This window comes from Quercus lobata, chromosome 5, assembly GCF_001633185.2.
Source record: "Quercus lobata isolate SW786 chromosome 5, ValleyOak3.0 Primary Assembly, whole genome shotgun sequence".
Taxonomy (NCBI): domain Eukaryota; kingdom Viridiplantae; phylum Streptophyta; class Magnoliopsida; order Fagales; family Fagaceae; genus Quercus; species Quercus lobata.
This window is the reverse complement of record NC_044908.1, coordinates 24,185,367-24,209,080: the sequence shown is the minus strand read 5'-3', so window position 1 is coordinate 24,209,080 and position 23,714 is coordinate 24,185,367. Positions and strand designations below refer to the sequence as shown.

The 23,714-nt window shown below is 34.6% G+C and overlaps 1 protein-coding gene across 2 annotated transcripts; it reads left to right on the top strand.

The window, feature by feature from the left end:
- The first annotated feature begins 2,094 nt into the window (after positions 1 to 2,094).
- LOC115988830 (regulator of telomere elongation helicase 1 homolog) lies at positions 2,095 to 22,687 on the top strand. Of its 2 annotated transcripts, XR_004091664.1 has the most exons (23): positions 2,095 to 2,305; positions 2,924 to 3,180; positions 3,495 to 3,643; positions 5,784 to 5,865; positions 6,024 to 6,171; positions 6,414 to 6,570; positions 6,847 to 7,130; positions 7,292 to 7,337; positions 10,419 to 10,560; positions 10,638 to 10,792; positions 11,536 to 11,627; positions 11,704 to 11,802; positions 11,909 to 11,977; positions 13,396 to 13,482; positions 14,501 to 14,560; positions 15,165 to 15,280; positions 16,113 to 16,170; positions 16,249 to 16,354; positions 19,982 to 20,034; positions 20,141 to 20,758; positions 21,236 to 21,381; positions 21,878 to 22,234; positions 22,363 to 22,687. XR_004091664.1 is itself a non-coding variant. In XM_031112452.1 (22 exons), exons 1-22 carry the CDS (start codon positions 2,204 to 2,206, stop codon positions 21,951 to 21,953), a joined length of 3,102 nt encoding a protein of 1,033 aa, XP_030968312.1. In that variant the 5' UTR covers positions 2,095 to 2,203; the 3' UTR covers positions 21,954 to 22,313. The 2 variants fall into 2 exon arrangements, 1 of the variants encoding a protein (XP_030968312.1); XM_031112452.1 differs by lacking the exon at positions 22,363 to 22,687 and having other exon boundaries at positions 21,878 to 22,313.
- Positions 22,688 to 23,714: the final 1,027 nt, after the last annotated feature.

The following is a 23,714-nucleotide window of genomic DNA, read 5'->3' as shown; positions in this document are numbered from 1 at the left end:
TTAATACAGGAAGCGTACAGCTTAGATCCATTGGAAGCTTTTAGCTGGTTCTAGATTATGACTGCTAGCTTACTGCATAGATGAATAAATTTGATTATGGCTGCTAGTTTGGCCCTTGGAATTTGGAATGGCACTTGTAGTTGTAACTTGTAATGCAATGTTTTAGATTTTTATGTTTCTAATCCTTTGATCCCTATTTTAGTTTACCCTATTATTCATCTTTTCGCTATTTTTATATAAACTTTCAATTTCTATATTTTGTCCCCTAAATGAAATTATTATGAGGTTTACCAATGGAAGTCTTGCCATTTCATTTTAGACCAAACTTCAGAGATCTAGCAATTAAAAGTTTTTTGAGAATGAGCAATTAAAAGTTGATAGACTGAAATTTGATCGAATCAAACCACAAACGGTAAAATATAATTTTACTTTAAAATATACAAAATGCATGTCTTAAAGTAAGAGAACAATGGAAAATTGTAGATGTGAAAGCAAGGAAAGAGGGGTAGAACACAATTGAGAGTGAGAGAATTGTGTGCTCCGCCAGACGGCCTCTAAAAATCAAATGACTACATTTTTGCATTCACTTGCGATTCATAACATGTTACAAGAAACTCATATTTAGAGCACTTAGAGCATTACCATGAGTATGAGTTAAAATTTTCTTCTATTTTAGTATAAAAACCTATTTTTTCTATTTTATATAACTAGTTTTCAAAAACACCCACGTCAAATTATTTTTAATACACCATTTCTTTATTTAAATAATACTTTCTCACGTTTTTATTATTATTTCACACCTACCCATCCACAGTCCCACCACCTTACTAGTTACCACACACTCCAATAATTACTTCTTTGAACTCTCTCTCTCTCTCAAAAAAATACACCCATAACTGGGTATACCTCCTCCTCCTCCTCTCTCTCTCTCTCTCTCTCTCTCTCTCTCCTTCTTCTTCTTCCTTCTTTCTTCTTTTCTTTCTTTCTCCTAATGCGTTTTTTCTTCTTCGGCATCTTATTCTTTATTCTTCTTCTTCTTTTTCTTATTCTTTTGCTATTTGAGTTTGATTATGAGCAGTGATTTTGGGTAGATTTTTCCAGTACAGTGGGCAATGATTTTGGGCTCTTTGCTGGATTGTTGTTGCTTCTTCTTCTTCTTCTATTATTTATGCATTTTCTACTTCTTCTTCTTTTATAATTTGGGTTTAATTATTTATATGAGTTTGATGATTTTTTTTTTTTTTTTTTTGAGGAGAGGGTTTGACGAATTTGCGATCTAGATTTAAATTAAGTTTGAAAATTTTGTTTTATTAGTTGTTGAATTTAAGAGAAGATAAGAGGAGAAAGAGGGTAGAGGAAGAGAAAGAATTGAATGAGAGATGAGAGAGAAAAAATAATAAGAAAAGCAAATAGAAAGCTACAGTAACATCATTGAATGCAAAATAACATAAGAGGTCAATTTTGTACATTTAACCAAAAAAATCACCTACATTAATTAGCTAAACTTGTGTAAAATAGCATCAAAGTTACAATAAGTCTACCATGTAAATATATATGAATAAGGCAAAATACTGAAAATGATTTTGGAAAAATATTTTATAGCAAAACAAATAGAACATAAAATTCAAAATTGTGTTGATGAAAATTAACATTTATCTATATAAATTAGGATATTTTGTGTTGATTTCAAGTTAAGAAGTCAGATACCAAATTGTTCCCTGTTTACCCTAAACACTAACTCACAAAAAAATTTGTATCAAATGTTGTCATACATAATTTTTATATAATACAATAAGTGAGTTTTAGTTAATTCAATAGCTAAAATCTCTTGTAAAAAAAAATTGCTAAAGTCTCTTGTCATCGAGCAAGAAATCTAATGTTTAGTTTGATGATAAAGAGCAATTAGCAAAGGAATCCATAGATTAAACTTCTATCATCTCTATATTAAAAAAAAAAAATTTATATTACCCTAAAAGAAAAAAAGAAAAGTCAATTCCCAAACGACACCGTTTATCAGCAGTACCCCTCACACTACACAATGTAAGTTGGCGGGAAAACACATTACCTATTACATCTTTTTTTATATCATTCATTTTCTAGGGTTTTAAGATCAAAACCCAACGTTCTCAATTTTTCTTTCTCGGGAAAATTTCCCCTAATATTCCCGAGAAAAAAAAAAAAAAATCCAACGGAGAAATAAGAAATGCCGACGTACAAAATCAGAGGCATCGATGTGGATTTTCCATTCGAGGCCTACGATTCTCAGCTTGTTTACATGGAAAAAGTCATTCAGTCTCTCCAACAAGTAAGCTTTTTCAATCCCTCCAAACGTCACCGTTTTGGTAGCTGTATGTATCATGTCATGGTAGCGTACTGAAAGTACTTCTCTTGCTTTTAAAAAACGTTTGTTTGTTTTTTTTTTTTTTTTTTTTGGGAGAAAGAATTGAAATTGTTGATTGACTCGTTAGATTGTGGTTATTGGGTATAATAGGCCTTCATGGTTTTTGTATTCTTGTGGACAAAAAAATAAAATTCTCCCCCTTGAATTCACTCCTCATAGATGATAGAACATTGGGGAATGTTTTTCAAAGTGGGGTTTAATTCTTAAAGCATAATGTAAGTAGAAATCCTTTCGAAACGGAATATAAATCTCTGAAGAAAATCGTTGAAGTAAATTCTATTGTAAAAGTTTACAGATATCTAGTATATCACCTAAAACAACAAAAGCATTTTTCTAACTGTTAATTATCAAAAAAAGATGTTAATAGTGTAACATATAGTCTGAAGCTCTATGGGTTTGGATTGTCTGATATGTACTCTATAAGCTGCATAGTGTCACTAGGCCTATACTCAATTCTATTATCTATTAACTTAATGATACAAAGTTTTAATAGTTTCTTATCTCTATTAATACAATGTGCAGAAATGCAATGCACTGTTGGAGAGCCCTACAGGAACTGGGAAAACATTGTGTCTTCTCTGCGCCACACTTGCTTGGAGGAAGAGTTTGGGGGGTTTCTCAACTGGTATGGGAGTAAGGAGCAGTCAGAGTGAAGGTAGCATATCAGATGTTTCTCCGTCACAGGGTGATCGCTCAAAACTTCCCACCATAGTTTATGCTTCACGCACTCACAGCCAGATCCGGCAAGTTATTCAAGAATTAAAGAGAACCTGTTACAGGTCAGAGTTGATTTATAGTTTGACCTCTCTTGCAGTGAGATTCTAAATATTTGATTTATATTAATAAATTACACCGCATGGCCTCCCCTTCCATGTTGCTCTCACAAGGGGAGGAGGTTCCATTTGAGCTAAATTGCATTGACAAAATTTTGAATATTGGATTTACCATAAATATCGCTTTTCCTCTTGATGCATTACCTTTATTCCATGACACGTTGATTCTCAATAACTTGTTCTTTTGTGATAAGAGCTTCTTGTTATTATTGCTTTGGGTGAGTTGAATGTTTGAACTTGCTAATGTTTAATATATGCAGGCCCAAAATGGTAGTATTAGGATCTCGTGAACAATTGTGCATTCATGATAAAGTGAGTTTGCTTCGTGGAAAAACACAAACAAATGCCTGCCGTATGCTGTGTAGAAAGCGTGGAAAGCGTACTTGTGCCCATCATTCTCAAGTTGCTGGTAATTCTGTTAAAATCTAAGCACATGTTTGTCCCTTCTTACATATATATACATATATAATTGGGCTTACTAAAATAAGGGAATTTATAAGCAAGGTCTATTACCTCAACTATCTTCTGGAAACATGAGATTGAATATAAAACCATATATCATGTAAAGGATAGAAGAGTGATTCCAGCTCAAAGATCAAGAGAATGAACTATGATAATTTGGATACAATGAATTCTAGATGGTCTAGAACCAAACATCTTTTGGGTGCATAACTACCTTTGCTATCACTATGTTGTTGATTCCAAATTCTTGTTTCCACCTGGATCATTATGACATTGATAAATGCCTTTAAATAAGGTTGAAGGAATTTTATTTTTTGTGGTATTTTGATTGGATTTTAAGTAACATTTAGTAAGAAGGGACTCATACCCCTTACAGTATGGGGTGCTTGGCAATTCACACGTTTTTAATCATGGGTAAGGCTCTTTGGATAATTGATCTGGAGATTTGACATGGAAAGAGGCTTCCAAACAAAATTTATTCATTGGAAATATGATTCATACTGTCGGGGTTAGCTCAAACCCTTCCATTGTAAAATTTGTTTTGTACACTATCATGATATTTGCATATAACATGCACCACAAGACCTTTCCTGGAGATGGTCTAGTAAGCTCATTAATAACAACACAAGATTAATACTCAATGCTGATCCTTAATGTTATCCTAATTTAATATTTGCTTGTGTTTCCTTCAGTGGTGGAGCCACAGGAGACCAGGCCATGTCCCCCCAAGGATTAGAAAAATCCTTGAGTATATGTGCTTATATGGGATGCCTATATAAGCACATATCAAAATGTCCCTCCCACCATCAGATTTATGGAAAAAGGTAGTCCCATTCTTTTTATAGAAAACATGTCTAATCCCAACCATTTGTTTGTTTGTTTTTTTGTTTTTATAAATGAACCCCCACCGTTCATCTGTTTCAAACCAAAACAAGATGGTCTTGCTTGTAGCAGACCATTCTTTCATCAAAATGGGTTTTGCATGCAGCAGTGGCACTAATAGACCTTATTTTTGCATGTAGGCTGTAGTAGAAGCTTTATTGCATGTAGGCCGTAGCTGTAGATTTCTTCTTTTTATGTGTTTTTTTCTCACTGTTTTGAACCCACAACACACCGAACCCACAACACACCACACCCACTGGTACAAATGAAAAGGGACAAGACTCAAGGTAGTAGGCAGTGCACACTAGTATACCACAAGAAAAGGCTCTGCTATTATAGTTTCTTAGTGTTGAAAACCCAAAAAAAAGAAAAACCATCTTAATTTCAATTTTCATATCCAGCTTCGGTTGACATTGGAGAAGAAAATATTGAAATTCTCTCATTTCAAGGCTTTGGTAAAATATATATTTTTTGTAATACATATATTGGGTTATATAAATTTTCCTTTGCATCAAGATTTGTATTTATAAGGATTTTTCCCCCCAATTCTACAATATATGATAAGAACATTGTATAAAAAACGGAAAAGAATACTTAATTGTCACAATTGGTCCTCCCACACAAATTCCTGGCTTTGCCACTGATTTCCTTGTCTAGCTTTCACTCTAATTAGCACTCCGTTAGTTATATTTTTTATGAAATCAATATGCTTCGGAGGAATTCATTGTTTCAAAACACCCAATGCATTATCTCTCTAGTTATCTTATTTATGTTATTTATTTTTTATTTTTATTTTTACAAATTGATAAACCATGTAGACTCCTTCCTCAATATTTCATCATTAAAATGCCACGTAAGCTTGTCCATAACTGATGCAAAAATATAAGGACTCCTGATTCTTCTCTAGTAAAAAAAAAATAGAAAGAAAAAATATATTGACAAGAAACCTCTCTCTCTCTCATGCATGAAAACTTTTAAAATGAATGTATAGATGAGGATAAAGTTGTCAGATCTTGTTTAAGTTGAATAACCCGGTCAGGTTTATATTCATGGGGTTTTCCTACTACTATGCTTACTTTTGAATGGTTGTGAAGGGGTTGGAAATTATAATCTCTATTTTTTGATTATCTACTAGAGTCCATTGATTGATTGTAATTAGCATTTGTTTTTATTTTTAACTTTCATGATCTGTGCTTCTATTGTAGACTACATGAAGAAAAATCCTCATCTTGGAGATGAACCTATTGACATTGAGGATTTGGTCAATGTTGGAAGAAGATTTGGGCCGTAGGTTCTTTTTAAGTTTTCTTTATTTACACCAAAATTTTAATATACAATTTGCTTCTTAATACCTTTTTTCCTTAAAAAGAAATATCATAGTCAGCTGTTTGGACTTTAGTTGTATGGGTTTTGCCTCCTATTTACATGCTACTTCTTTCTTGTAGGTGTCCTTATTATGTATCACGAGAGCTCCACAAGGTTGCTGATATATTATTTGCACCTTATAACTATCTTATTGATCGGAATCTTCGAAAAATTTTAGGTGTTGATTGGAACAACAGCATTCTCATATTTGATGAAGCTCACAATCTGGTAAGGGAATATAATTGAAATCTGTGACAAAGGAAATCTAATGTCTGTATAACTTTGGAACTATATGTGCTGGTTTTTGAATGTCTCTCTTCTTACTCAGTTGGCTATCAACTCTTTAAACTTGTTAGTGATTTAAAAAAAAAAAAAAAAAAAACCCAAAAGTAATTGATATTTATGCAGAATAGCAACTTGATTCATTTGTTACATTGGATATTTTCTTATTTAATGTGAATATAATGCAGGAAAGCTTATGTGCTGATGCAGCCTCTTTTGACTTGCCTTCTTGGCTTCTAACAGCTTGTATTTCTGAAGCAAAAAACTGTATTGACCTTTCTATAGCAAGGAGGGAAGAATCAAATGACAAATCACAGAATCCAGATAATTTTGCCATCCTTAAAGGTAAACTCATTAACTTTTATTTTATTATTTTATTTTTATTATAAAGAATATTGCCACTATTCTGGCATTTTTTTTTGAGAGTGATTTGGCCGATCTAGATCCTACTTTTATTTAGTATTTTTACTTGTAATCAATCACATGCATGTGAGACTTTCATTGTGTTGTAAAGTTTAAGTTAGCTTTCTACAGAACGTTATCAGTATTTTTGATGGGAGCTCTAGTATTCATACTCTACTTAGTCGTGTTTGTTATGAGCTAATAATGCATATCTTGCAGCACTTCTTTTAAAGCTTGAGAAGCGGATTGCTGAAGTGCCCATTCAGTCCAAAGAAATGGGATTTACTAGGCCTGGGCCTTACATCTATGAACTACTTGCTGATCTAAATGTCACGCATGAAACTACCTCTATGCTCACTAATATAATTGATGATGCTGCTGTGCTTCTTGAGGAAGAAAACCATAACAACGCAAAGGGGACTGTTTGCAGGCTGGAAAGCATTAATGAAATTCTTCATATAATTTTTAGAGATAAGGGCAATGCTCATGCAAAATTTTATCGTGTAAGTAGAATTGAATAGGACAACGGTGAGATTGATTTCAAAATTTTTTTGGCTGTTGCTTTTAAAGTGTGCATGTTTCTATATTGTGTATCTTCATTTTGCTATATACGTATCTGAATTGGAACCCCCCACCCCCCCTTCCCCCTTTTATTGCATTATAGGTTCATGTGCAGGAAGTTGAAGCAAGTGCTGCAGATGGCTTAAAGGGTAATTTGGAGATACTTGCTGTTGTTTGGGATAGATCTGATTTATTATGTGTGTGTGTGTATTGTCATTCTCTATTATGTCTTGATCTCTTCATTTTTGGCTTATTAATCCATAATATCTCATTTGCATTATTGAAGTATTAAATTTAATATCCCATGCGTAATGCAGGATGGGGTGTGCGTAGGTTGAGCACTTTTAACCAAGCCTAGTTGGGTGAATGGTTGTGGCTTTTTAGAGAGGAAAAGACTCATTTGTGGAGAGGGTGGTTTTATTGAAATATTTTGGTGAAGAATGGGGTTGATTGTGATACCCCGCATATCTTTATTTGAGGTTATTATATATATATATATATATATATATATAAAATTGATGGCCCATAAGTACTTTTGTTAGAAATTGCAGCCCACTACCCCACTAAGCTCACACCTCTGATGTGTTAAATATAAGGTAGAGGAAGAGATAAATTAGGGTTTTTATAAGAAGGGTTTCACCACTAAGGAAGCTAGGAGGTGTATTTTTTCACTTGGAGTTTAGAACACATACAATTGAAGAGGCAACCAAATTGTTCAAGGTATGATTTCTCACTGTTAGAAACAAAGAATTAAAGGTTTAGAATTTTATCATGGAAAACGTTAGGGATGTGTAGATTGTTTAAAGGGGTATTTTCCTAGGATATGATTTACACTATTATGTTAGTGCTTAAATCCTAGGTTGCCAACTGTGTTTTCATTTGGAATTATATATATAAAATCCTAGGTTGCCTCTGTTGTATTCTAGAACAAAAGCCAAAGTTATAAAAGCCAAAGTTATAAAATCATGAATATGGATTTCACCTTTTTTTCATTGGGACGTATATATATTAAATCCATGAACAAGTCATATAGTTTTGCTCACCATGTTTTATTGGGGTTATATGCTATTAAACCCATTGAGAGACATATATATATATATTAAATTCTAGAATTGGCCACTGTGTATATCCTTGAACAAGTCATGGATCAAATCTTTAGTCATGAGGCTTTCACCTTTTCAATTGTGGTTATATATATATTAGGATGGCTCTTTGTGGTTATATATATTAGGTGGCTTTAACGTTTTCTTTGGGGTTATATATATTAACTTAAATCCTAGGTTTGCCCATAGTGTGTATTTTAGAACAAAGTCATGGTTATAGAGCCTAATTCATGTTTAAGGTTTTACTTTTTGTGTAGGACATATATTAAAACCTAAAGTATTGGCTGTTGCTTTTGAGTTTTGATAAATTCAAGGAAACATACTTTTGGGTAGAGATGCTTTGCATCAGTGTTATCATTTAGTTCAGCAAAATATTTTCCTAGTGAGTCAGTTTGTATAATTCGATAAGCTTTATATTTTGTGGAGGATATTAAGTAATTTCCATGGTTGATTATAGGTCCTATTTAAGAGTGTTTTGAGATTTTTGGAGGTTGTTTCGGTTGGACTTTCAGAGTGATTCAAGTGCTGTAAGTAATTATGTATAATATGCACAAGTCTTGTTCTTTAGGTTCTTAGAAGTCAAAGGTTTTCAAAAGTTACGTTTTTAAGCTTACATTATCTAATGTTTATCAAAAGCATTTTTACATCATTGAAAGAGAAACTTCGACCTTAAATAATGTTTTAAAGAGAAACTTCGAATTCTAAATAACGTTTTGAACATTCGAATCTCATTTAAAAGATGATTTCTAAACTAAACTATTTTCAGAAAAGAATTGAGTTTCAAGACAAGTTTTCTAAAAATGGTTCTTGATCTTTAAATTTGTTTAAAACCAAGTGATTTCAAATTCATATTCCATGGATTTGGGTCGTGACAGTGTATAGTATCAGAGCCGGCTCGGTAACCCCGTGTGGGCTCAGAGACACTACTCCACATATTGAGCTCTAACGAGGACGTTAGGGATTTAAGTGGGGGAGATTGTGATGCCCCAATTTGATTGATTGTGTAATGTGTGTGGTGTGTGATAAGTCTCACATTGGGCATATACTAGGTTGAACTGGGCTTTATTAATAACTACAAGGAGCCTCAATTGTGACTAGTTCTTTTGAGGTATAGCGCAGATGTGACGCGTTTTTCCTTGAGTTGTTACATTGATGGTCAATGAAAGAGGTAAGAGGTGTGCATGGTTGTAGCTTATGGAGGAGTGTAAGAGCAGCTTGGGATAGATTTGTGGAGGTTGTAAAATATGATGTTGGGGATGTTAAATGTGAGGTTTTTACACAATAAGTGGCATGGATAAATCTTTTTGAGAGAGCTATACCCAGAGTTACATGCGATTGTTGAAGATAAGGAAGCCTCAGTTCATTTTTGTTTAGAAGGCAAGAAGGTAGGACCCACTCTTGGAATATTAAGTTTATTTGTGATTTCAATGACTGGGAGTTAGAGTCAGTGGTTTCTTTGATATTTTGTATTCCAACATCCCAAATAGGGCTGGTCCAGATTGAACAAGGTGGATGTTGAACAGCAACAGAAGATTTTGATGTTCTGTCTTATTATGAGGTCTTGATAGGCTCTAGTGATTTGCTATGGTGACATGGGGGAAGATGTGGACTTGGTGAGTCTAATGAGGAGAGGTATTCCTATGGTAGAATGGTGTTACATGTACAAGTGTAATTGGGAGACTGGACCACTTGTTTCTATGTTGTGAAGTCACTTACAATCTCTGTGGCTTCATTTTCTTTGTAGTTGGGGTGGAATTGGTTCTGCCAAAATGTGTGTTTGATCTTCTAACTGGATGGAGGAAAGTAATCTAATTTCTTGGGTCATAGAGAATTTCAATCTATAATTAATTTTATTGATTTTCTAAATCTCAGATTGTAATTCGTATATGTTGTAATTCTGTAGAGCTATCTCACGTTATCACCAAGTGTGGACGAGGTAGTTCCTTTTTTTCAATAAAATTTTTGATAATGAAAGAAAGTATTATTCTGATATCCCTAATTGTCATTCACAATTTACAGTGAGTTAGTGCAAATGTGCGTTCCAAAAGATTGGCATAGTGTGTGATTGAACATATGCTATCCTGTCATAGTCTAATTTATATATCTTTATTTGTTTTGATTCTGCAGGTAAGGCATCAAGGACTCTCAGCTGGTGGTGTTTCAATCCAGGAATTGCCTTGGAAGAATTCCACAAGTTGGATGTGGGCTCAATCATATTGACATCTGGGACGTTGTCTCCCATGGATTCATTTGCGCAGGAACTGAAATTGTAAGTGACTCTTATGCTAATTAGGTTATTCCATGTTTCGCAATTTCTAAATAGAAAATGCAATATTGGTTATTCAGAGAATTTCCTGTTCGGTTGGAAAATCCTCACGTCATCACCCCAAGTCAGATATGGGCTGGAGTTGTATCAGCTGGCCCTTCTAGTTGCTCTTTCAATTCTTCTTACCGGAACCGTGATTCTGTAGAATACAAGCAAGAGCTTGGAAATGCTATTGGTATGTAAGATAACCACTACAAATGCTGCTTTTCATAGGCTGAAGGTGTTGTTATTTATTATGACGCCAATGATCCAAACACCGCCTGTTTTGATAAATGTAAAAGGTTTATTGTTTATTCAATGAAGGGAAATCTTAGAATGCATGGTCCCTAGTTAAAAGGTGGGATTATTTGATATTCAACTAACATATCTGTATGGGATATGTTAAATAGCTTTGGCATGTTGATAACTCACAGTTGATGTGTAAAAGATATATTGGTAGTACAGTGAGGTTTCAATAGAACTTTTCATTCATATCAGCTAGGATAATCTTCTAGCTTGCTACTTATCAAAAAAAAAATGATAATCTTCTAGCTTGCTAGCATGAGCGCAGATAACCCTAGAAAGTTGGGGTTTTTGAGAAAAAAAAGAAAAAAGAATAGAATATTAAAAGAAGTAAAAGTCAAAACCAGCTATGTTTTAATATTTCTATATTCTGGAGGATGGCTAATTTGTCGAGGATCCATAGCCCAATTCCAAAATTTTGGGAATAAGGCTTTGTCGGTTTGTTTTTGTTGTGTTCTGGAGGACAACATAATTTTCTCCCTTAAAAACTCAAGTGGTTCATAACTTTTTAAAAATTTAGGCTTTGCACTGAATTTTAAGCATATTCCCTTATCAGATTTGAAGTTTATTCAAATCGGTAGCCTGATAATTGTTGACGCTCATTTGAGAAGTTATGCTTATATTTTTGTCTTCCAGTAAACTTTGCTCGAATTGTACCCGATGGACTGCTTGTATTCTTTTCGTCTTACTACATTATGGACCAATGCATTGGGTGCTGGAAGAATATGGTAGGGGTTTGAATACTTGAAAGGGTGAAATCTGTTTGCTTTTATTTCATGAAAAATCATGTTCCATTTTTTGTAGAGTCATGCAAATTCAACTACAATATGGGAAAGAATCTGCAAACATAAGAAACCTGTGATAGAACCTAGACAGTCTTCAATGTTTTCTTTGTCAATTGAGGTAACCAACATTACCTATATATCCAATTAATTTTGTCACATATATATATAAGTACACTGTCTTCTCTTTTAGTCTTTAGGTAATCCATTTGGTTTGGTTTTGGCAGGACTATATGGCTAAGTTGAAGGACACCTCAGCTTCTGGTGCAATTTTTTTTGCTGTATGTCGTGGGAAGGTATGTTTTTGACTTGGCCTTTAAGGAAAATATTTGTTTGTTATGCATTTGCTGACTTCTAAATTTTTTTGTGGACCAATTGGATTGGATGAAATTTGCTTTGCATGTTTTTGACTATCATACAACCACTAAGGGGTATTGGAAGTTTCCAAACTTTATGTGTATACGATGCTTTAAAATTGTTAAATAGAAATTATGTTACTCATCTGGCATCATTGCCATCCGGGGATATTTTCAAATAATTTTTAATTATTATTATTTTTTATGATAGTCTCTGGAGTGCATGATACACATTTAAAATTGACTAGCTCCAAGATGGTAAGTAGAGATGCTGTAAAGAATCATGAATCTGTGTCTTCTTGGCTTTAATGTTTATATAGACATACGTGTAAGTTGTAACACAAAAGTTTTTATTACTAGGAAGTGCATATTTTGAAGAAATGGCATGTTGCACGCACAAGGCAGTGCTGATGGATAATGTTTCATTCGTCATTAGCAAGTGCATTTGATGAGTCCTGTATTTGGCAATATTTATTGTCTACTACCCTCAAAATTTTGTGAATTGGTGCTTTTATGTATTTTTTGGATCAATAAAGTAGTAAATGTTTTATTGGACAGAAAAAAAGTGAGGCTACAGTACGAAGGGAGTATGCTATGGAGCACTCAAACAGAGAAAAAATTAAAAAGATAAAAACAAGTCAATCAAGAAAAATGCTATCTAGGAAAGACAACAAATCAAAACCTCAGTTAGGGGGAAGGAGAGAAATCCCGGTTCAATGCTAATAAATTTTTCCTTTAATTGCGATTTAAGCTGGAGTACTGAGGAATCTTTATTTTAAAAAATGCGAGAATTCCTTTCTCTTCCAACAATCCACATTAAACAAGATGGAATCAGACTCCAAATTGCCAACCTATCACTCTTAATCGGAAGACCAGCCCAACCCAGCAGCGAATCTGACACCAGTCTAGGCATCGCTCAATTCACACTCAGAGGACACCACATGAAATCCCATTGCTCTCTTTGGTCCTTGTATTTTGAGGCAGTTGCAATATGTTGCCTTGAAATGTTCTGTTTGGTGGACTTCTTTGGTCATATACTTTTGGTTACATGCTTGCTGAGTCACCCAATATTGTGAACAACACTGTTAGTATATATAAGTATTGGGAGCGATAAAACTTGTAGTTTCAGTTGTCATCTTCCTGGCTAGCAAGTAGTTTTAAAGTTAGGTTTCAAGATCTTTCCCAAATTATTTAGCATTTCCTAGATTTTCAGAAAATGAACTTTTTCTTTGGTTGGCTGATGCTTCATTTCTTGATGCAAATTTGGCAAGCATAATAAAATATGAAGGTTATATATCTGCTATGTCTTTTTTAAGTTCAAGTCCATTTATGACAGCTGATTCTTATCTGTTATTTAGGTAAGTGAAGGACTAGATTTTGCTGACCAGGCTGGAAGAGCTGTAGTCATCACTGGTATGCCATTTGCTACGATGAATGATCCTAAGGTTTGATAATCTTTTTGTCATTTTCTTTTTCTTGAGACTTGATTGTTCCTTGCTCTTTTGCATATCATGCAAATCCTTTGCCATTTTATCTATACTTAAAGAAGCTGCAGTGCGACATCTACTCTGTAAGGCATTTTATGATTCATTTGCATGACTTTGACTTAATACTTTATAATCAATACGTGACTTTCAAATATCTAGACCGGGTTTTGCTAGCATTTTGATTTCAATTTTTGGACTCAAAGTTAAACTTTTTAATGTTGAGAGAGATATATGTAATGCTTAGCTCTAACCATTGCTGTTCCTGAAGTTAGCATTCATTTGTGATGGTGATAATTTATAATAGTTGGCCCATTGTTTGGGGGCTACACCCTTCTATCTGTTTACCAAATCTTAATATTTATAAAAAATGAAAACAATAACAAAACCATTGATGTTTAAATGTTAGCTTCTTCATAAGTGGCTGGTTACAACAATACATTTTCAATCTTAGTTACCTGAGCCTTCATCATTTGATCTTAATTATTTTCAGAAGATGGGATAGCATTATTGTGCATAAATTTTTTGTGGCATTCATTAATTGACAAGCAGGGATATAAATTTCATTTTGCCATATTACATGGAAGTCTTTACATACACAAGTAAAGTCATGTTAATTTATTATGGGTTCCCATTTCTTTTAAGTCAATTAGTTTCACAACATATTAGTTTATATGTTCTTTATTACTCATACATCTATAGGGTTTGCTTTTTCATGTTTCTGCATTTGGTTTAGGAAATATCCTTGGGTGCTTGCCATTGGAGTTGGCTATCATGTTTGCTATAATTATAACACACTGTGTTTTCCACAAATAATGCAAAGTTTATCCATTTGCTGGGACCAGGAATACTTAAATTGTAACAAGTGAATGTCATGATTGATCTTTTTTGCCGTGTAGTTACTTAAATAGTGCTGCCATGAATCTTATGCTTATTTTCACATATTAGCTTTGCTCAACTGATATGAGAAGTAAATCAGGTTCGTTTAAAACGTGAGTACTTGGATCAAGAGGGACAATCCCAAAGCAAAGTGTGTAAGGTAATCATTTTACTGCTTGATTGAGATGTCAATTTTAAGTACCTGATGTTTTTCCTTAGGTTGTGTTCAGTTTGTAGGAATTTAAGGTGAGAATTTAAAGTTATTGAGAGTTATCAAAACTATGGGTGTTTGGTTAACTAATATTGTGGAAGTTCTGAAAATTTCAGGATATTGCCATTCCCAAAATTTATGGGATAATAAAGTCTCAACTTTTAAGAATTTTATTCTTCTGTCTTGCACTTAATTAGAATTGTAACAAATCACGCTTAAAAGTTAAAACTAGTTAACATTTCCTATCAAGTTTCACCTACTATAATGTGCACCTTATAAATCACATTAAAAATATTTTTCCTTATTAGGTTTCGCGTACCATAATGACCACGTGGGTTGTTTTCTCAACATCAAACGTTCATTAAACTCTCAAGATTTCTAAAACTAGTTTTGAGCTACCAAACTCTGAGATTGAATTTTAAATTCTTAGGAATTTAAAGTCATGAGAATCTTAAATTCTAAAGAATAAAAAATCTTACCAACAAAACATGCCATTATTGATTTTGACAATTGCTTTACCAATTTTTATTTGACTTTGACTTTGACTTTGTAGGTTCTAACCGGAGAAGATTGGTATAATCAACAAGCATCACGAGCTGTGAATCAGGCTGTTGGACGTGTAATCCGTCATCGTCATGATTATGGAGCTATTATTTTCTGTGATGAAAGGTTTTTCTTTCTGTTGGTTCTGTCACTTTGGTCTTTAATTTCAACAGAATGCACATGCATGTGACTTAGCAAAAATATCAGGAGATGATCATTTTCTTATTTGTCTTGTTTTGTACGACTTGTCCTTTTTTAAACCTTAATTTCATTTTATTTCTCTTTATTTAGTTTATATTTTATCTTCACAACTTATAGATAGTGTCCATAATATCATCAATTCATTACCTTAGCAGATATTTTAGAATGTATATAAATAATGTAATATCCACTTTACCTGGTTGTAAGCCATTTGCTATGTGTTTTAGAATCTGATGGCCTTTTCATTGTCCCCTCCTGTTCAAAGAAATATTGGGGAAAAGTAAAAACTGATAAACTTCTGAACTATCATTCTAATTCTTGACTATTTGACATTCATCAATTTTTTCTTTTTAAACCTTGTACAGCAGCTTCATGGTTGGATTCTGAACTCAACAAATTTTGTGAATTTTCTGGAGCTGATTTTTCTTTTGTCATTCTAATCTTTGTTGAATTTTAAGCTCTAGTTCAAATAGAATCTCCTCCCCTTGTAAAGTGCAAGGTGGAATTCTGCAAAAGATATTTAACCACCTGTTTGGAAAATATGCAATACATAATTACATGCAAAATGCAAAATGATCATTATTGTTTCCAGTCACTGAGAAGGTTATGGAAATCCATCTTGGACTTTGGCTTGCAACCAATTAATGCCTTTCTCATCATTATTATTTTTTATTGATGTGACTGTTAAATTTTAATCTTGACATTTACGTGTATATATATTTTTTGAATTATGCTTTTTCTTGTGAGTTCTAAACAGGTTTGCACACCCATATCGACAATCCCAAATATCACTTTGGATACAGCCTCACATCAAGGTGTGTTGTCATCTTTTGGAACAACCTTCTGAATTTTGATCTCCAAAGCTCTAGTGCTAACTCATTTCACTCTTGCAGTGTTACTCCAAATTTGGGGATGTAGTTTTTACATTGAACCGGTTTTTTCGGGATGCAGGAGCTCGAGGTTCTACTCATCTAAGGTTAATACAAACAGAAAATAGAGGTAAGTATCTTCCTGCTAAAGAACATGACCAGTTTCATTGTTTTTATGACTTTTATATCTACCTATGTATTCCCCTAGAAGTGTTGGGGAAATATATATGTAGGTTGGATATTATTTTTCTCAGATATTTGAAGTTTATATTGAGTAACTATGTGACACATTGTTTTATGAATGTTTTAAGAATGAGGGCTTTCTATACATTATGCATTGCAGACCCAAAAAATATAGATGTGTCTGTGTGCTCATTTGGCTACCAATACATACAAAATGTAAAAGATTCTTGCCTTTATGGGTAATAGATCTATTTGAATGGATTAGATCAAGAAATAATCTTAACAGAATATATAAATATGGGTACGTGCAGTGGGTTCACCGTCGTTGTTCTTTGCTCTTTACTAAAATTTCTATTATCTACCAAAAAAAAGGGTACTTCCCTTTCAGTCTTTTGATATTGTACTCTCTCTCTCTCTCTCTCTCTTGCGTGTGCGCACACACACACACACCTGAAACAAAGATATCAATAAAGGGTCCAATGGCTATCTGTGACACTTTCTGTTGCCTGGCTGTTCTGTAGTTAGAAAGTAAAGCTATTTGATTGCAAAGTTATAGGCATGTGAACTCTTGGTGTTTCTAACAAAGACATCCAAGGTTCAATCCTCTCATTCCTAACCATCAACGTATCAAAAAGTTAGACTTTATTCTTTAAAAAATAAGTTATAGGTATGTGAACTGAAAAGAAATATCCAAACCCCGATCAGTTAGATTACTTGCATCAAATTGCAAGCTTCCCATTAGCTGGGTCTGCCCTACATTTTTTGGGTTAGCCAGAAATAATTTTAACAAAATATATAAAAATGGGTACTGCCCTATCAATCTTGATACCGTACTTTCTCCCTCCCCCCCACCCCCTCCCCCGCTCTCTCTCTCTCTCTCTCACACACACACACACACAAAACAAAGATATCAATTAAGGGTCCAATGGCTACCTGTGGACACTTTCTTTCTCCTGGCTGTTCTGTAGTTTAGTTATAGGTATGTGAACTGAAAGAAATATCCTAACCTTAATCTGTTAGATTGCTTGCATTTGACAGAAAATTGCAGGCTTCCCATTTGCTGGGTCTACCTTATATTTTTTGGGTTAGTAACATCCTGATCCTGTTGCTTTTACTGGAATAAAGAAACCAGGAGCCAATCACATACAAGCCAAGTCTTCACTTAGGTCTTGAACCAACTTCAATCTGGGAACTTAAGATTAGGTTTAGGTGTTTGTTACAATTTAATGGCTGTGTTAGAGGTATTAGGTTTATGTGTTTAGCCCAAGAGGCCCAATTATATTGTAAGCACATTTATGCCTAACCCTAGCTCTCTCTCCCTATAAAAACCCTACTTAGGGTTTATTATAACTAAGTGAATTGATAATATAGTGAAGATGTAGCCGTCAAGGATTACTCTATGTGGATGTAGGCCGTTAGGCCGAACCACATAAACCTTGTATTCTCTCTCTTCTCTCTATATTCTCTTTCTCTACACTTCATAAAATCTAACATGGTATCAAAGCCACCATCCTATGGCCATGGTTTTCTGTCCTTACAGTGTGTTCAATAGCAGTCTTTGTCTTCCTTTGTGTTTCTCCGCTGCGTTTGTCTTCTCCAGCCTCACACTATTGCAGTCAAAACTCTTTGGTATAGTCCAGTTGCCGTTAGAAGTGACCACTGTCTTTCACAAGCCACTGTCACGGAGCCTCCTTTCAACCACCACCATCAAAGAGTTGATCTTGACCCATTTTTTGTTTGTCTTCCGCTGCCATCAAAAGCCAAAACTAACTGCCGCTGCCTAACACACGACAATACCATCATCTAAAGCCGTGGCTGTGTTTCTATTGCATTCGGCACCAACTGTGTTGGAAGGGACCAACAAGTCTATAACTATTGTATTAGTGGCATTCTGGCCGAATGATTTATCAATGACTTAAAGAATCCTCTTGGCTTGTGATAACAAGTATTGACCACCGACTGTCATACCAATAGTATTGGGTTGTGATAATTAGCAGGTTCAACGTGTCCTTTATGTATGCAATTCACTCAATCAAGAATGAGTTTGCATTTTTAAATATACAAGGCACAGTTTGATTTGCAAATTTTGGATCTTTTGAGATTATTTTCTACTCCGCAAATGGGTCTTTTGCCTTCAAATCCGTGGCAATAGTTGTTGAAGACCACCACATCAGCCCTAGTCGAGTAAACAATACAAGATTTTTTTTTTTTCATCGCTACAATCCACTCTACAGAATTATCCTAATTTATTTCTTGTCATGGATAGCATATGGACAACCTTGACAATTTTGGTGATTTTGGCTATATTTAATGCGCACATGCATCTTTCGCATCTTACTGGTAGCCTCTAAAGGTATAATTTGTATTGTGCTCTTCATTGAAATTATTGGCTCGTTTGGCTTTTGTTCAAGCCTTAATCATCGGTTGCATCTTGCTTCAAGCATCATCAAACATTGCTTGATTCAGCATTTGACCATTTTGACTTAGATCATTGATAAGAGTTGAGTGGTTATTTTTGCGTAGATTCTGATCTTGGGATCCGTTTGTCCATTTGAGGCACCCAAATCACATGAATTGACCCTTGTCTCTTTCGGTTCAACATCTACGACATCATCACATGCTTCATCATAGCGCCTTGTTTGCCAAAGTTCCTCAAGCCTTCAATGTAGCAGTCCTCAGGTCATAGTAGCCCCTCCTCCTTGGTCACTGATGTAGCCTTCTTCGGCCCTTATTATCTCGTGGCAGTCTTTTATAGTTGTTCGCTGTCATCTTCAGCAATTCGCATGTTCATTATCCAGTCTATTTATAGTCGTCTTCATGGTAATTTTCAAGGCATCTTTGAGGGATCTTTCTTCATCTTTGCAAGTTACATTCTTACCTCAAGGTTCCATCAAGCCTCCACCTTGAGTTTGAGAGGGGGTGTTAGAGGTATTAGGTTTATGTGTGTAGGCCCAAGAGGCCCAATTCTATTGTAAGCCCATGTATGCCTAAAACTTGCTCTTTCTCCCTATATAAACCCTACTTAGGGTTCATTGTAACTAAGTGAATTGATAATATAGTGAAGATGTAGCCATCAAGGATTACTCTCTGTGGATATAGGCCGTTAGGTTGAATCACATAAACCTTGTGTTCTCTCTTCTCTCTATACTCTCTTTCTCTACACTTCATAAAATCTAACAGGCTGTTTTGTCTACAATGACAATAATAAGCAAGTATTAGACCCCAAACTGTGGGGTCCACTTTGGATCCTCAACAAAGTAATCAGGGTTGGCCACACACCCCAACTTGTATCTGTAATGTATTCATAAGAAAGTGACTAATTTTTGTATTGTTTTCCATCCTACAACAACTCTCTTATTTCTGGGCTTGGGATTGGTTGTGAACAATATATATGATGACACCATGCACAAACAGAGGTGGATTTTATTGGTTGTTTTGTTTACTTCCCAAAATTTGAATTGAGCCATTGGCTTGTCATTTGTGCCCTTCCTATGGCATGTGTATTATTAAAGCTAATTTTCTGTAATAATGCAGCCTATTTATGCTGTGGCTAATGCTATATGTTCTTTCATAGGAGAAACAAAAGAGACGCAACCTGAGCAGCCTCCAGAAATTTTTTTCACCCTGGTAAACCCTGGACTTTTTATCTGTGAAGATGTTCATATTTAGATGTAAAAGTATTTTCTGATAATGCTATTTCTGTGAACTATTTCTTGGTTGTCGGAATCTTCAGGCAACACAAATGAGTCAAGATTCTTCTGTAAAGGCATTGTCTCCCATACGTGACACTAAAAGAGGCAATAGTTCAACTTCAAGCCAATTGGGAGAAGTTCTTCCTGCTAATCGCTCATCTCTTTCTCCCTTTAAGAGTCAATCTTTAATTTTGAAGCGTCCAAGTGATCTTATCAGCAATGAGAAAAAAAATTTGATGCCTGGAAGGAAAAATATGCAACATCATGAAATAACTGATATGACTGGTTATTCTATATTAAATGAAAAACCAAGCAAAGAAAAAATTATAGAACCTTGTTCTGCTAGGAAGCGTAAATTATTAAACATAGAAAATGCTGTGATGCAACAAATTGAAGTTTCTCCTGATCAGTCATTTGGTGCAAAGAAGTTTGAAACAACTGGCCCTTTGGGTATCAATTCAGTTAATCTTGAGAATTTGCAAAATTCTGATGGCATCAGCACACAAAATACTCAAGTTGGTTCATCAGTACTGCATAAAGATCAAGGAACTTCTCAAGAGAAGCAAGCTCAGTTTTTCAGGCAGAAGAACAAAGGTATTCAGTCCAACCCTCTGCCCAGTGGTAACGAGGAATCCAGGGGATCTGCTTTTCTGATTCAGGTGAAGTGTTTTGACAATATAAAGTAAATTATTTAGTTTATGTGATTGTTCCTTTGTTGTAAATGAGAAATATGTGGCAAGAAACTGGACAGGAGGCTGGCTTCTAACACAACAAGAAGAGCTTCCACTTGTTAACCGCAGAATAATTGAACTTTTACATGGTTATTACTTATTGGTGACTTGAAATGTTTCTGATTATATGCCATTTTGTCATCATTTTCTGTAATACTTCTTGAATCTTCCCTCCCTTCTTTGCATGCCTCCTAAAAAAGCATTTCTCTAAAGCAAGTGGTTTTCTTGGAATTTTGCATTGGATGCCTGAACCATATTGAAGCAGTCATGTTTGTTTGTGTTTCTTCTCTGAAACCAATGAGCTAGAGGCAATTCTTTGACTCACCAAGTTTTTTGTATTGCTTTCTTGTTTAAAATGTCAATTAAGAAAGTGGTTTTGGATTTTGTTCAAACCTATGCCTACAGGTTAAAGAGAAGCTTAGTGCTGAAGAATATAAAAAATTTGTGGAGTTTATGAAGGCACTTAAGTCTAAAGTAATGAAGATAAGTCAAGTTTTACAATCCATTGTGAGATTATTCTCTGGACCAGAGAGGCTTCATCTTCTTGAAAGGTACTCATTGCTATTTGATTTTAATACTATTGGTGGCAATTGCCTATGTGGCTTTGCATCTAAAATTTGACTTGAAGGCTGAGGGTTCTTCATAAGATAGTACGTTCTATTAATGCCATGATTGACATTGATTATGGATGCTATTATTGATGGCATAGGTTGGGTGCTTCGTTCAGATACTAGTGTTAATAAAATTCTTTTGGATTATGATATTGATATTTAAGAACAAAAAAAATATTTACTCTTTCATTTGTGTATTGTGCTTTCTAAATGTTGCTAATATGGTATGATTGATAAATGTTTAAGCCTGAAAATGACAGATGTGACACCTTTTATTTGTTGTTTTTCTTTTACATTATGCATAGAATGTCTCCCCTTCCCCTAGTCTTTTTTGAAAATTGAAATATCCAAAATTATCTTCTTCATACATTTTGTTTCTTATATTCAATAATTTTAGCATTTGTGCTCTCACCCTTGCTATCGTCATTGTGAACAGGTTTAAGGACTATCTTCCTGCAAAGTATCATTCTCTGTATGAGCAGCATCTTGAAACAAATAATGACAAACTTTGACGTGCAGAATTGCTCTCTGTATTTTATCCAAGTTTTTAACTTTTGTCCAATCTCAAGTAAGCACATTGGGTTTCTAGAACAATATATGAGAGGGATTGGGTATTAGCAGGATAAAGGTTGAGTTTTTCAATCTTGAAAATTCTGGTTTCTCTTGAAGGGGAAAGGTTTAATATTTTGCTTTCCACGTATACGGTGCAGCTCAAATAATCAGATAACCTTAATATCCCCATTGTAAATTTGGCTTGGAAAGCCAAGAGATCCGTTTGATGCAGACGAATTGTGTGAGTACTTTTATAGTTGTGGAACTTTGTTTATTAACTGAGATTTCCAATTAGTAATTACATTTTGTGTTCGGTTGGTAATTTTTTGTTGGGCTCACCCACAGTTTTGATGGTTGCTTTTTGTCCAGGAGGAAAAGTATACTTGTGTAAGCAACTCTTTTTGTATCGTGGTGAGTCCAATCCTATGCTTTGTATGGCTTTAAAAGAAAGTCTGTAAGCTAAAAAAATGCATGGGAAAAAGGCAACCTCAACTATTGCTTGTGGGCATCCACAAAGTAGTGCAAGAGAGTTTGGATCGCCATGAATTGTTAGAAGAAAGGAATTGAGTAACATATGCATGATTATACTAGCAATATTTCTCATCGAGAAACGGTTTTCTTTTGGTATTATTATTACTAGTTGCTAATCTGTGCGATGCACAGGAAAATCTTATGAAAGTATGGTTTGTACATTAAAGCTTTTTAATTTTACATGAACTATCATAGTTTTAATAATATTTGAAAAATAAAATAAATACTGAAAACTCAAGCCAATTCAAGATGAACCATTGCAATAAAAAGGCAATCCTCCCATTCATTTTCAGCAAGCGATATCAAGTAAAAATCACATTTGCACAAAACCTAAACAGACATCAACAATTTTACCAAGTTTTTTGCTTACTTCATAATAATTATGGAACACCTTGCAAGCTTTAATCACCGTTGGTACATCATTGATGTTGAAGTTTATACATGTTTTGCAAGTGGTATTAAGTTTTAGAGTTTTATAAATGTGGCAGCCAAATGATACCTGGAAATAGATTCTCCCAAGTATTATAACCCCTACCCAGAGTGCTCTTGTCCTAGGGAGACTCATTACAGACAATGTATTGGTGGCCTACGAAACCTTACATACCATGCACTCTCGGAAAAAAGGCAAAAAGGGATCTCTTGCATTAAAGCTTGACATTAGTAAGTCGTATGACCGTGTTGAGTGGCACTTCCTGCAGGGTATTATGGCAAAGTTGGGTTTTCTAGTCACTTGGATTAATTGGGTAATGGGGTGTATCACCACACCTTTTTCCATTCTTATTAATGGGAAGCCATATGGCAACATCAGGCCATCTAGGGGGATCTATTAGGGTGATCCCTTATCACCATATTTGTTTCTGTTGTGTGCAGAGGGTTTTACTTTATTGCTGGCAAAGGCTGAGATGGACAGGCGAAGTAAGGGTGTGTCTATTTGTAGAGGGGTGCCAACAATCTCAAATTTAATGTTTGCAGATGACTATTCTCTTTTGCTGGGCAACTACTGGAGAGGTACAGGTGATCAATGAGATGCTACAGGTTTATGCTAATGCTTCTAGCCAATGTATTAATATGGAGAAGTCATCGGTTTATTTTAGTAGCAATACCTGTGGTAACCATAGGGATGAGATTGTGTCACTCTTGGGTGTAAGGGAGGTGGACCGATTTGACTCTTATTTGGGTTTACCGACATT